The sequence below is a fragment of the Elephas maximus genome, chromosome 25 (assembly GCF_024166365.1).
Source record: "Elephas maximus indicus isolate mEleMax1 chromosome 25, mEleMax1 primary haplotype, whole genome shotgun sequence".
NCBI classification, from domain to species: Eukaryota; Metazoa; Chordata; class Mammalia; order Proboscidea; family Elephantidae; genus Elephas; species Elephas maximus.
This window is the reverse complement of record NC_064843.1, coordinates 6,034,167-6,049,290: the sequence shown is the minus strand read 5'-3', so window position 1 is coordinate 6,049,290 and position 15,124 is coordinate 6,034,167. Positions and strand designations below refer to the sequence as shown.

Sequence of the window (15,124 nt, the reverse complement as noted above, 5' to 3'; positions counted from 1 at the left end):
TTTTAAAGCCCTGGTAGTTCTTCCTCCCTGTTTGCGGGTTTGCCAGTCAGGGGGCTGTGTCAGAAGCAAAGGACTTCTTGTCAAGATGCTTAAGACAAAACTGAGGCCTAGCTGCCATAGCTTCCTGGGTGCTCACCAACCCAGTCCCCCCTTCCCCTCCTCTTCCTCTTCCCTCTCCTTCCTTTTCTCTTCCCCCTCCTCCCCTTTTCCTTCCCCTCATTCCCCCCTTCCTCCTCTTATTCCTCCTCCTCCTTCCCCACCTCCCCATGCACCCCAGGAGAAGCAGAGGGCACCTTGTTGTGAGGCCAAGAGCGAGCTAGAGAGCTGTGTGGTTGGTTCACATCTGCTACTGTCTGGGGTTGAGGAGCTGATGGGATAGGACTCTGGCTGCACCAGGCTCCTAACGAGCCCGGCCTTTCTTATGCTGGGGGTGTTAAACTAAGCAGCTCCTGGGTCAAGATGTGACTGCCAGGCTAGCCACCATCTGCATATTCTGGGCCCTCCAGGTCACCCAAGACCCCTCCTGGTGAGGAAGATGTCCCATTTCTGCAAACACTGCAGGAGGCACAGTGAAAACCTGAGGGTACAATTATTTTTACACAAAAAAGCCAACAGAGGCTTGGGCTCCTGATGAACTAGGTTAGCGCTTCACTAACAGGCAGTAGCCCCAAATGGCACATCGCCCCATTGTTCACACCCGACAGTCAGGCATGAAAGGGTACCATTCTGGAAGAATCAGGACTCGGAAGGTGGAATCTGGGCTGGGCCATGGGACTAATCCCCTCCAGGAGTCCTTCCCAGGGCAGGCACCCGCCAGGCACTTGCCTTCCATGGGGCAGGGACCAGGGATGTGGGGGGGTCAGTGAACTATCACCTAGGGGCCAAACCTGGCCCCCCACCTGGATTTGTAAAGACGTTTACTGGCACGTGCCACACCCATCCCTTCACTATTGCCTGTGACTGCTTTCACTCTGCAACAGCGGAGACTGTGTGGCCCTTTACAGAAAAGGTGTGCCCACCCCCGTTCTGGGGGACGCGACCACAGACCAAGCTTTTCCGACAGCTGCTTTCAGACGTGGACCTAACACCTCATTGCGGGGCTTTACCCCAGTCTTCTCCACTGTGGGCTTCAGTGTCCCCATCTGTCCAAGGAGGGACCTGCTGGTCCTACAGCTGGCACTCCTGACTTCGTCTTCTGCACATTTCATCCGGCCCCTTCCCAGATGCTAAGCCTTCTGGCCTCCACCTCCCCCATGGGTCTCCAAGGCTTCCCGGGGGCTTTACCGTCATCCACAGCATGAAATAACCACGTGCCAGCAGGTCGCCACCCAAGGGACTGCTCGAAGGGTGCAGCCTCGATGGGTGGGGAGGACTTTATGTGTGACCTTGGCGTGCGTTAAGATTGGTCTTCAGAAGGTCACTGAATGCACCCTTCCATCTCATCCTGAGTGGTGGATGACCCGCGGGCGATGAGGAGCTAATGGCATACAGTTGGGTTTTCTAGCCCCATGCACGGAGCCCCTCTGTGCTGGGGGCTCGGGAGGCTTCTTGCCATTCTGCCAATTTTTCATCTCATCCTTTTCATTCCTTGAGTGTGTCAAGTTGTTGGGGTTTTTTTGGTTGTTGTTTTAAAAATCTGTACCCGATTGTGCCATTGTATCTGCGTCTCCTGGGGGCTCAGTTTTATTGTCTGTTTTTTCTCTTTGCTGTCAGTCAGCTTTTATCTCCCTGTATGCCTGGTTAATCAAATGCTAGCCATTGTGTATGAAAAAAAAGCAATTATACTTTGGGGCTGTGTGTAATGTTACTTTCCTCCACAGAGAATTTACTTTCGCTTCTGGCAGCGCACACTAATCACAGGATGTTACCACTTTAACCAGCCTTACCTTAATCAGAGCTGTGTTTCTCCCTATGTTTATTGTTGTTGTGTGCCATCGAGCTGATTCTGACTCCTAGCCACTCTTAATGATAGAGTAGAACTGCCCCATAGGGTTTTCTTGGCTGTAATCTTTACAGAAGCAGATCTCCAGGTTTTTCTTCCAAGGAGCTGCTGGTGGGTTTGAACCACTGACCTTTTGGTTAACGGCCAGGCGCTTAAGCATTACACCCCCAGGGCTCCTCTTCTATCTACTAAGGCTATTTATTTCCAGTTCACCTTCACTCTTGGGGTGTAACACTTTGGGGTTCAAGCCAAAGATTAGAGCTTACCAGGGCTTCCACTGCTTGGAGAGACTCAGTTTTGACTCCTATTCCCATAGATCTATTGAAAGCTCCACACAGCTCTTCAGCCTGCCGGCAGCCAATTAAAAGTCAGCAAATGTCTTGAGAGAGAAGATGACCCCAGATGTTGGGCTGTCCTTTTCTACCAGATTTGGGCTCAAAAATCTTTGTTGCTTGGTATCTCTCTAGTGCCTTTAAACAGATACTTCTCTTTTATATTTTGTCCAGCTATTCCAGTTTTCCTCAGCAGGGCGGCTTGGTTTAAAACAGCATAGCCCACCATTTGCTGAAAACAGAACTCTGTATTTCTTCTAAATACTAACTGCCTCTGGGGAAATTCTATTGATAATTAAAATTGAGTTTGCATGCAACCATTTGAGAATATATCCATTGCATGAAGTAAAGTGGGTCTGTTTGGAGATATTTTTCCCTAGGGCTCTCAAAACACAGAAGTTATTTTTTTTTTTTTTTTCCTCTTAGAAGATACTTAATAAATATGTGTTCAGTGAATGAATGGATGTCCTAGTGGGTGATCCCTGGTTGCAACATCTTCACGGTCCTATCACAGCCTTTTCTCTAAAAACCGAAGTAGTAAATGAGCCTTCTTCCTATCCACTCCCCACGACTGCCTACAGTGTATTTTCCATGCAAATCTTAAAAATGTAAATTTGGTCACATTGCCCACCTGATGAGAATACAATGATGGCCTCCCTGTGGTCTTAGAATAAGGCCCAGAGTCCTCACCTTGGCCCTGTGAGGTCTGCCCACCCCCTCTGGAGCCCCCTTCTCCACACTGCACTCCCATGGCTCTGGCCTGCCCTCTGGTCTTCGAGCAGGTGAACTCATCCCTGCCCCAGGGCCTTTGCACCTCTGCCTGGAATTCTCCTCCTCCCCTACCTACCCCACCCCATCATATCTCAGATAAGGTGTCTCTTCTCAGAGAGTCCTATCCTGATTCCCCTGCAGTTCCCCTAATCACCCAACGATCCAGGTGTTCATCCATCCATCCATCCATCCATCCATCCATCCATCCATCCATCCATCCATCCATCCATCCATCCATCCATCCATCCATCCATCCATCCATCCATCCATCCATCCATCCATCCATTTGTTCGTTCCCTGCCAGACACTCATCAAACTTGAAATTATGTGTTTCTCTACTTGTTTCTCTGCCGCCCTGCACGAGTGTCTAAGGGGCAAGGCACCGTGTCTGTCTGGCTCTTCTCCTTACAATATCCTAAGCACAGAGCATGGTGTCTGGCAAGTAGAAAGTACTCAGTAGTGTGGAGCGAGTGCCTCCATACAAGGGAATATTCAAAACCCAAAAACACATGGCCCGCAAGTTGGTTCTGACTCAGAGTAGAACTGCCCCATAGGGTTCCCAAGGCTGTAATCTTTACAGGAGCGGACTGTCACGTCTTTCTTCCGCAGAGCAACTGGTGAGTTGGAAAGTCTGACCTTCCTGTTAGCAGCCACGTGCTTTAACCACTGCACCACCAGGGCTCCTTAAGGGAATATTACTCAGCAGTAAAAATGAATAAAGTTCTGATACTACAGTGTGAGTGAACCTTGGAAACATTGCTCCAGGTGAAAACAGCCGGACACAAAAGGCCACATACTGTATGAGTCCATTTTTAGGTAGTCCCGGACTTACGACCAGGCTCTGTTCCAACGACTGTGTCATAAGTCAGCTCTGACGTAAGTCGAATACCTCTTTTTTTTTTTAGTTTTCATTATTATTGCCTTTTATTGTCAGTATCTTTATAAATTCAATCTTTGAACATCTGTGAGTGAACATCAGAATGATAACATCAGCAAATTATGCACCGCAATATTGTACATAGTACATGTTACTAACAATAACGTGTACAGACAAAAAAAACACTGGCGGTCTGAGCGTGGTTTGCCGCAACCTGAATACATTGTAAGTCGGGGACTACCTGTATATGAAATTTCCGAACAGGCAGATCCAAATACGGAATGTGGATTGGTGGTTTCCAGGGCCTGCAGTTGGGAGAATGCGGGGTACTGCTAGTGGGTACGGGTTTCTTTTGGGGGCGTTGAAAACGTTCTGCAATTAGATAGCGGTGATGGCTGCACAACTCTGCCCACACTGAACACCACTGTGGTGTGTGCGCTGGATCTTATGGGTGGCTGGGTGGGTGGGGCAGTGGAGCAGCCTACCATCACTGGCCTCTGGTGTTGGGGACACCACCCCTAACCCTCCCGTTGCATCCCGGGGTGCAGCCCCTGCCCTGGCGGCCGCCTCTCCTCTTTAGGTAACGAGAACACAGTGGCCAGCCACGTCCTTCTCCGGATGAGAATGTAGAGCCTGTGCCCTCTAGACGGACTCCCCCTTTCTGCTTCTGTTTGCTCTCCTTTCTGTTTTTGTAATAGGTGTCGGCTCTGAGAATTTTCTATTCTAGTAAAATCTGGAAAAACCCACTGTCATCGAGTCAATTCCAACTCATAGCAACCCCATAGGACAGGGTAGAACTGCCCCATAGGGTTTCCAAGGCTGTAATCTTTACGGAAGCAGACTGCCACATCTTTTTCTGGAGGAGTGGCTGGTAGGTTCAAACTGACGACCTTTTGGTTAGCAGCCGAGCGCTTAACCAGTGCGCCATCAGAGTTCCTCTACAAGCTGAAGCAAATTCCTGTCAGACACCCCCAGGCCTGCGGGGGAAGGCCAGGTTGAGGGCCACCCTGCTATACTGTGGGCAAGGGGAGATGCTCACCTACCCTGCCTGCTCTGGGGTCCCAGGAAATCAGAAGTGTCTTTGGGCTCCCCCAGGCTCAGGCCTGGGCCACCATGGAGCAAGTGGCAAAAAACCTAAATTAAAGTGGTGTAGACCAAGAAGGGAAATTTGTTGGCCCAGGTATACCAAAAGTCCACAGTACAGCTTCAGGCACAGCTTGATCCAGGGGTTGCCTGGTGAGAGGTTGTCACCAGAGCCCCTCTCGGCTTTGCTTCCTCTGAGATGGTTCTATCCTTGTTTCCCTCTTGCTGGCCACAAAGTGACCACAGCCCCCAACTCTCATGGTCACCCGCCAGATCCAGCACAAGGGACAGCGTGTTGGTTTCTGAAAAGCCCAACAAACACTTCCTCCTTTATCACTGGGCACCAGGTAAGGTGCTCATCACTGAACCTGTAGCCAGGGTGAAGAAGGTACTGACCCAATCAGGGCCTCCAAGGCTGGAAAGGGTGGGCACCCAAACAAAACTCGAGGGGCTGCTCTCAGATGCAGGGGATGTGCCAGCATCCACTACAGACCTCCACCCCAGCACAAGGATGGAGTGAGCTGAGGGAGGCTCATGCTCCTCCTCAAGGCCTCTGGCTCCATCCTCAGTTGGGAAATGCAGACACCCCCACAGGCAATGCAGACGCCCCCACGGGCAATGCGGACCCCCCCGCGGGCAACGCGGACGCCCCCCCGGGCAACGCGCACGCCCCCACAGGCAATGCGGATGCCCCCACAGGAAATGCAGACGCCCCCACAGGCACCCATGGCTTACGCCCTCCGGCTCTGAGTGCCACATGTCAGCCTCCCCACAGGGGCACTCGTCTAGGTTTATTTTTCATTTTGTTTTCCTCAGGTACTTATTATATACCTTCTGTATACCCAGCCCTATGCTAGGCCCTAATATTGGCCTTTCAGCCTGTTTCTTTATTGTGTGTCTCTGGGTCCCTCCCTTTAAACCCCACTGGGCCGGACTCCGCCCAAGCCAGGTAAGCCTCTGCAGCTGACTAACCGCCAGTGCCAGAGGCCAAGTGGTTGAGGAGGGGGCACAGGGTTCCTCGTTGGGAGCCTGGTTTCTGGCCTGGTTCTGCTGCCCCCATGCTGTGCAACCTTGGGGAAGGTCCTCCCCTTCCTTCCCTCAGTCTCACCCCAGACAAGAAAGGAAGAGGTCAGAGTAGATGATCACCAAGGAGGCTTGAGCTCTCAAATCCTTTAACGATTCTGTCTTGGATGGTGCAGTTTTGCCATCTAATACCACCTCTGACAGTCGGCCAGGCATCTCAGCATACAACCTGCAGATGGGCGATGCTGTGGCAATGTCCAGTCTCAGCCAGAGAGCACTGGGATCGGCCGGTGATGTCTGCCCTGGGTGTGTGAGCAGGAGCAGTAATGTGTGTGGTGGGTCGTTTCTATCTCTGCTTTAGACCAGGGAGGCACCAAGTTGCCTTCTGACATGCCCGTGACAGCCAGCAGGGCATCAAAGCACACAGTGTGGGGGTGGGGATACTGCAGCTACATCCTGCCTCAATGAGAGACAGCTGGGATCAGTTGGTGATGTCTGCCCTGGGTGTGTGCATTGAGGCAGCAGCGTGTGTGGCGGGTCATTTCCACCTGAGCTGGTTTCCTGTTCCAGGCACCTACGTGATGACAGTCACAGCCAACGATGCTGACGACAGCACCACGGCCAACGGGATGGTGCGCTACCGGGTCGTGACCCAGACTCCACAAAGCCCATCTCAGAATATGTTCACCATCAACAGTGAGACGGGAGACATCATCACAGTGGCGGCTGGCCTGGACCGAGAGGTGAGGGGGTGGCCTGCTAGGTGGGTGGGTGCCGTGGGGCAGGTCATCCACTGCAAGGGGTGGTCCAGGCCTGCTTCAGCAGCCTGGGTGGGAGAGGCCCTGATCGCCCAGACCACACAGGGCACAGTTACAGTGTAATCAGGGAACCAGGTCTGCATGTCCACCTCCCAGCACAGCTGGAGGCAGGAAACCCAGCAGAGCAGATTCTCCAGCATCCACCAAGCTGTTGCCCACGCCAGGCTCTGAGAACAGTCCCCCCTCCCCTGCGCCTCATGTGTACAAGTGAGGGAGGAGGGTTGAGCCAGAAAAGCGGGGATGGGCCTCCCATGGGTCTCAGTGCAGCCACAGCCTCTGAGGTGCTAGGGGAGGGTCCTTCCTTGCCTCTCCCAGCCTCTGATGGCCCTCGGCATTCCTTGGCTTGTGGCTGCATCATTCCAGCCTCTTCCTTGGCCCTCACATGGCCGCCTCCATGTGTGTCTCTGGGTGGCTCTTCCTTTTATAAGGACACCACTTGTTGGATTTAGCCCCTCCCCACCTCCCATATGACCTCAAGTTAATGTAACTAATTATATCTGCAAGGCCCTTGTTTCCAAATAAGGTCACATGTCCTGTGGGGACATGAATTTGGGGGGACACTACACTATTCAACCCACTGGAGGCATGGAAGACTTTTCTTGGAATTCCTAAATTGTGATGGGTGTCCCTTGAAACTTGAGGGTAAGAGCAGGCAGCACCCAAAGAGCTGGAGCTGCACCGTGTGATATGGTGGCCACTGGCCACATGCGGTCGTTTCAATGTAAAATAACACAAAATAACACAAAGATTCAGCCCCTCAGTCACACCAGCCACACTCTAAGAGCTCACTGGCCTCACGCATGGAGTCACTGGATGGCGCAGAGCAGGACATCCTTACGAAGGTCCCAGTGTCCAGAGCTGCCCTCAGGGGCTGCTGTCCAAGCAGAGGGGGCAGCCAGAGGTCTGGAGCTGAGCAGAGTGAATGAGGCGGGGACGGTGGGCTGGGGGCTGGTCCGCTGCCTTGAATCTTCCAGGGATGGTTCTGGCCCAGCCTGCCTGAGCGGCCACATGGTGGCGGGGCATGGGGACCGGCTGGGTCTCCTGTGAGCAGCCACATGGCAGCGGGACGTGGGGATCTGCTGAGTCCGTGTGAGTGGCTAAGCGGTGGCAGTGGACCTGCTGCGTCTTCTGTAAGCAGCCACATGGCAGCAGTGCACGGCAATCTGCTGAGTCCATGTGAACAGCTAAGTGTGGCAGCACACCGGGATCTGCTGCGTCTCCTGTGAGTGGCCACGTGGTGGTGGTGCTCTGGGAGCCTCTGGGTCCCCTGCAAGCGCAACCACGTGTCGACGTTGCGTTGGGGTCTGCTGCGTCGCCCGTGAGCAGCCATGTGGCTGCAGGGTGTTGGGGTCTGCTGGGTCCCAAGTAAGCGCCACCATGTGACGTTGGTGCACTGGGTCCACCAAACCCTCAGTAAGCAGCAACATGGCAGCGGTGCTTGGGGACCTGCTGCGTCCCGGGAGAGCAGCCACGTGGTGGCAGTGTGCCACGTTTGCAGAGAGGTTACGCTCCTGGCGTCCTGTGCAGTTCTCCAGGTTCACATCCTTGGGCCTCAAGTCCTCACACCCAGAGAAGCAGGTGACCCTGTGCCTCCCCACCTTTAAAGGCAGGGCTGCACAGCCCAGGGGTGCCCACCTGCCCCAGGGTGCACCACAGGGACATGAGTGGACACCAGACACCCCTCAAGGCTAGGTTTGAGGGGTGTGGTCCAAGAGGGACATTTCCAGCTGCCTCCACTTTCCCCAGAAAGCACTGATGGGGAAGGTGAAAGGGGACCCCCTGCACCCTGGATCTGGATGCAGATCTGCACAAAGCTGCTTGCCCCTCAGCCCTACACCCTTTGCCTCTGTCCCCCTCTGCTCCCGCTCCGTACTCGCCCTGTGCTCATTGATTCTGGCTCCACACCCCTTGGCTCTGCACCCCCTGGCTTCACTGCCTCCCTCAGCTCCGTCCTCCTCGACTAGGGGTGACAGAGATCATTGTTCTGCTCTTCAAAAAGCACCTCACACGGGACCAGCCAGTTTGATTCCGAGCCCCACAGGCGGAAGGGGGCTGTGCGGGGAACACAGGCCCTGCGTCCCCGAGTAATGGCACACGGGAGAGGCTGTGCCTTGGAAGTTACAGGCCCCAAGTGAAAGCCACCTGGCAGGTCCGGCCAGTAGGCCCAGAGGCCTACGCAGCCCCCGACGGGTGAGTGGCTGGCGGATGGGCAGCCTGGAGCTTTGGCGGATGCTGATGAGGGGCGGGTAGCATTTATGAACTGGCCCGGCTCCTCCCAGCTCTGCCGGGCTCACCAAGCACCGCAATCGCCAGGGGAGGAGGGGAGCCACTCCCACCTTGGGGTTCCGGGGCCTGCATCTCCCCTGGGTGGACGCAGGCAGGGCAGGATGGAGGTGCCATGGGTAGGGGGCATCTCACCAGCCAACCCCAAGCCTTGGTAGTACGGCCAGGCCATCCCCAGCCAGACTGAAGGGGAGCTGCCCTCCCCCCAGAATTCTGTGGAGGCCACTGTCTGCTGGATGCGACCTACTCGCCCGGCCACCTGTCCTCAGCTGTCCCGTGCCCGCCTTTCTCCTGCCCCCCTCCCCAACAAGGCCAAGGGTGCAGTTTCACCTGGGGCGCGCTGATTCCCCATGCGGGGAGGCCAGCCCCTGCCCGGCAGAGTCTCGCCCTCCCGCCACCTTGAAGCACACTTCTGCTAAATATTTGATGAGGGACAACTTGAGGCACAGGAAAGCTGGGAGGAGGGCGTCCCTCGCTGTCCTCAGCTGTGTGGATGGTAAGCAGCTCCCTCACAGCCGTGCTGAGAGCCAGGCCCAGGGATGCGGCTTTAGGAGGAGCCATTCTGCGCCTTTTGTGTCCAGGAGAAAAGGACACTTCAAGAGAACCTTCCAGAGGCTGCAGGGGCAGGAGAGGCGGCCTGACTTTGGGGAGCCAGCCCCAGCTCTGGATGCTGTGCCTCAGTTTCCCTAAGCTGGCTTTGCTGTGTGAGCTCCCAAAGGGGCCAGAGGGAGGGGTCTGCCTGGCTTTGTTTGTATTTGTGATGGAGGGAGGGCGGGAAGTGAGGCTAAACCCATGATGGCCATCACCAAGCAGTGGGAGGGATGGTAATAGCTGACATTTAGGCAGCACTTCCTGCCTTTTCTTCCTGCTCCGGACAGACGGGGTGCCTCGGGCCCAGGGAGGTGCACCATGCTCCACACACCGTCACATCGAATCCTCACAAGGCTGGTGATCCCAGAAGAGCCACTTCCTCACACACGAGAGGGGCAGGCTCCCATGGGTGACAGTTACCCAGGGTTAGGGCTGGATGGCGGCTCCACCTCAGGGCCAGGCCCTCACCCCCTGCTGGGGTTGGAGGGCTGGTTCTGGTGGGCCGGAAGACCACGCTGAGGAATAGCAGGGCGGGCTGTGGGGGCAGGGAGCCCACGGGTGTGTGTCCGTACTTAGGCTTTCTGGGCAGAGAGCACGGAGGGCCTCCGGTTTGCTGTTTTCACGCCCCACGCAAGCCAGGCAGAGCGCCCAGGAGGGCACATCAAGGCTTGGAACTGCCCGCGGTGCCCTGGGCTCTTGCCATACGGGCAGCGTTATGTAATCAATCGGAGGCTTAGTTTTCCTCATCTCTGAAATGGGAGTGGGAGGGCTCATGCAGCGAGGCGTGCTCAGCCCTGAAGCTGGAAGAAACCAAAAAAAAAAAACAAACCAGCTGCTGCTGAGTCGAGTCCCACTCATGGTGACCCCATGTGTGTCAGAGGAGAACTGCGCTCCATAGGGTTTTCAATGGCTGAATTTTTGGAATTAGATTGCCAGACCTTTCTTCCAGATGCCTCTGGGTGGACTCGAACCTTCAGCCTTTCGGTTAGCAGCCAAGTGCATTAACCATCTGTTCCACCCAGGCTGGGGAAAGGCACCCTTCAAAGGCAGACAGCGATGAATGGGATGTATTCCTGCCCTGCCCCAGCCTGGCCTCTTCCTCCACACCAAGCCAAGGAGCCGTGCTCCACCTAGTATTGTACAGGATAGGCTGCCCAGTTACAGCTGAACTTCACACAGACTTAGACAACAAATCACTTTTAGTGTAAGTATATCCCAAGCATTGCATGGGATATACTTACACTAAAACACAGAGGAGAATGCCAAGTGCTGACAGAGGCTGGAGCCAAGGAATGCCAAGGATTGCCAATAGCCACCAGGAACCGGAAAACAGGCCTGGGATGGGTCCTCCCTCAGAAACCCCAGAAGGAGCCAACCAGACTTCCGGCCTCCAAGACTGAGAAGGAATAAATGTCTGGTCTTTCAAGTTTGTGGTCATTTGTTGCGGCCATCCCAGGAAACCAGTACAGATTTTCGTATGTCCCAAATATGGTCCATACTTACACGAAGATATCGTTCGTTGTCGTTGTCACTGCCATCTGTATTTTTATTTGCTGCACATGGACACCCACCCTGGGGCAGCCCCCGCCCCCTGGAAGCCATGTCCAGGGGCCTGGGGAGCAGACCAGGCAGAGGGTGGGTTCGGAGGAGGGCGCCACGGTGACACCAGGCACAGGTGGGTCTGGAGGGGTGCTGACGGTGACAAGGTCCTGCGAGCCTGGCTGGACAGATGAGGGAAGCGAGACGGGTGGAGCGAGGTGATGAGGATGACACAGCAGCCAGCCCTGCACTGAGCCGGCCTGCAGCGCTGCCCACCCTCCTGCCAAGAGGTGCTGATCTTCCCGTTATGGGAGAGCATGACCCTTCCAGAAAACCGCTGCGGTCAGAGGGCTCGGGCTTGCTGGGCATGGAGGACTTGATCCATTAGCCCCAAAAAACACAGCTCAAGCAGGACACCTGGTACATCTCCTGAGTGCCCAGGATCCTGGAGGCCGTGAGGGGGACAGAGGCAGGCGGGCAGGCCAAGGATGGGCTTGCTTAGGGCTGGCCAGGGGTGGCACCATGACCCTCCATCCAGACTCTGACCTCTGACCCTTCATCCCACTCAGACCTCTGGCCCTCCACCCCAACTGCTCAAAGACCTTCCATCCAGACTGAACTTTGACCCCCCCCATCCCAACGACCAGCGGCCCTCTGCAGTCTCCCTTCCCATTAGAACACATCCAGGTCTCCCTGGACCTTGGGAGTGAACCACCCGCCCACCTCGCCCCCTCCCCTTCCAATTGGCTGCCGTCTGTCCCTGACACCCAGGGCGGCTATCCACCGCACCCTCTGTCCCTGACACCCATGGCCACTGCCCACCACACCCTCTGTCCCTGACACCCAGGGTGGGCCTCTGTCCTTCACGTGGCCACTTTCCTCATTCTCCAGGTCTCTGCTCTACACTTCTTCTCAGAGAGACCCTCCCCACACCTTGGAAACAGGAGTCCCAGGTTAGAGGAGCCCCCCAGCACCCCAGAGACCCTCCCACACCCCAGAAATTGGAGCCCCTGCCTAGAGGAGCCCCATGGACCCCCCCTGAGTCAGGCCCCCACTTCACTGGGACTGTCGGCACAGCCCTCCCCGGGGCCACACAGGGTCTTGCGGGTGATTGCTTTGCTCTGCACACGCCCGACACTGGTCAGCCTCACCACCCACGTGGAGGGGTGGCCTGCTGCCCAGCTCTGTGGCCATCGTGGCCACACCTCAGATGAACGTGTACAAGGCAGGCCCACGCACACGGGTAGATCTTGGCTTTGTGCAGCCCTGCCATCCAGAGAGGCTCTGGGCCGGCCCCCGTTCCTGGAGGTAACAGCAGTGTGCCTGGGTCAGACAGCCGGAACCCCTCTTGCCCACTCATTTCTACCTAAGCCCCACTGCCATGTGTCACGCTTAGGCTCCTGCCACATGTTTGCGGGTCTGCGTGTCTTCACCTCTGCATGTCTGCGCATCTGCGTGTCTGTGCTTCTGGCTCCTGATGCTCATACCCACGGGGTCTGCCCCTGGGTGGACCCTCCGCCTGACTCTGACCTCTGACCCTCCACCCGACTCTGATCTCTGACCTTCCAACCCCAACTGACCTCTGGCCCTCCACCAGACTCTGACCCTCCACCCCAACTCTGACCTCTGACCCAGAGTTCAGCATGCAGCCCTCACTGGTGCTTTAGAAACACTGAAAGCCCCTGAGCCGCACCAGAATCCTGCCGAAGGAAGAGGATACGCTGCGACCATCAGCCTGGACAGCCCGCAGCCCCTAGGCTTGGGCCCCTCCCGGCTCCCAGCCTCTTGGGTCTGTCCCACTCCAGGGGGGCCTGTGTCTTCCCCTACTGAGCTGCCTGCCTCAGGCGGTCCCTCCTGGCCCCAGCCCCTCCCTCCCAGAGCAGTGACTTCTGAGTCTGCAGCAAGTCCGCACTGATGAGTATGCCCACAGCCCACTGTCAGCATCGTCAGCCAGTCGGCCACTGACACTGTCCTCCCAGTGCTTCGTCCTGGTGTGGCACCAGGCCTTGTTTGGTGACAGGCAAGCCCAGAAGCCCATCCTGAAAAGAAAGGTCACTAAAGAGACACAGCACCTCTGCCCCTCATCTGACTAAGGAGAACAAGCCCAGCACCCAGCAAGATGCGCAGCACCCAGAGGCCCTGGGGGCCTGGTTGTTTCTACTGTGGACGGCCACCACTGCCCCCGATGGCACTGAGGACCGTCCTTCCCCCTCCCTCTGTGGCATGGTCCCCTCACTCCTGAGAGCTGTGGCCCGGCCCACCCCATCTCCACCTGCTTTCAGTATGAGCTGCATGGTCCCATCTGGTTCTCCCTAAGTGGAGGTCCTGACACCCCCAAACTGAAGCTCAGAGAGGCCAGGTATTGATCGGGCTTGGCTTTTTCATTTCTTAGTAAGTCAGCACTCCAACCAGCACGCCTGGCTCCACACTGCCTTATCTACTAGATTGCTGCACTCCCTGGAAGAGCAGATCAGCAGTTTTATACTAACGTGTGAATGATTGATAGTGGCTCAACTTTTCCGTCCAATAGCATTTGCACTTTATCAGAGAGTAAAGCCTGAAGCTAAAGAAGGGGCTGCTGTGGACTGAATTGTGTCCCCAAAAAATGTGTGTCAAATTGTCTAGGCCATGATTCCCAGTATTGTATGGTTGTCCACAACTTTATGATCTGATGTGATTATCCTATGTGTTGTAAATCCTACCTCTATGTATTAATGAGGCAGGATTAGAGGCAGTTATGGTAATAAAGCAGGACTCAATCTACAGGATTAGGCTGTATCTTGAGTCAGTCTCTTTTGAGATATACAAGAGAGAAGCAAGCAGAGAGGAGAGAGACCTCATTACCACCAAGCAATAACAGCCAGGAGCAGAGTGCATCCTTTGTACCCAGGGTCCCTGAGCTGAGAAGCTCCTTGATCAGGGGAAGATTGATGACAAGGACCTTCCTCCAGAGCAGACAGAAAGAGAAAGCTTTCCTCTGGGGCTGGCACCCTGAATTTAGACTTCTAGCCTCTTAGACTATGAGAGAATAAATTTCTGTTTCTTAAAGCCATCCATTTGAGGTATTTCTGTTAGAGCAACACTAAATAACTAAGACACCAAGGATGACGGTGAGATGTTGTTGTTGTTAGGTGCTGTCTAGTCTATTGCAACTCATAGCAACCCTATGCACAACAGAACGAAACACCGCCCGGTCCTGAACCATCCTTAACAGTCGTTGTTATGCTTGAGCTCATTGTTGCAGCCGCTGTCAGTACACCTCGTTGACGGTCTTCTTCTTTTCCACTGACTCTGTACTCTGCCAAGCATGATGTCCTTCTCAAGGGACTGATCCCTCCTGAAAACATGTCCAAAGTATGTAAGACGCAGTCTCACCATCCTTGCCTCTAAGGAGCACTCTGGCTGTACTTCTTCTAAGAAAGATTTGTTCATTCTTTTGGCAGTCCATGGTGTATTCAATATTCTTCGCCAACACCACAATTCAAAGGTATCAATTCTTCTTCGGTCTTCCTTATTCATTGTCCAGCTTTCACATGCATATGATGCGATTGAAAATACCATGGCTTAGGTCAGGCGCACCTTAGTCTTCAGGGTGACATCTTTGCTCTTCAACACTTCGAAGAGGTCCTTTGCAGCAGATTTACCCAGTGCAATGTGTCTTTTGATTTCTTGACTGCTGCTTCCATGGCTGTTGATTGTGGATCCAAGTAGAATGAAATCCTTGACACTGTCAATCTTTTCTCCGTTTATCGTGATGTTGCTCATTGGTCCAGTGGTGAGGTGCAACCCATACTGAAGGCCGTGGTCTTTGATCTTCATTAGTAAGTGCTTCAAGTCCTTTTCAGTTTCAGCAAGCAAGGTTGTG

The 15,124-nt window shown here is 54.8% G+C and overlaps 1 protein-coding gene across 1 annotated transcript in view; it reads left to right on the top strand.

The window, feature by feature from the left end:
- The window catches only part of LOC126067531 (cadherin-4), a 709,326-nt gene that overhangs the window by 648,956 nt on the left and 45,246 nt on the right, over positions 1-15,124 (top strand). Inside the window, exon 7 of the mRNA XM_049869539.1 lies at positions 6,599-6,771. Coding sequence (XP_049725496.1) covers positions 6,599-6,771 — 173 coding nt within the window. The remainder of the gene's footprint in view (positions 1-6,598; positions 6,772-15,124) is intronic.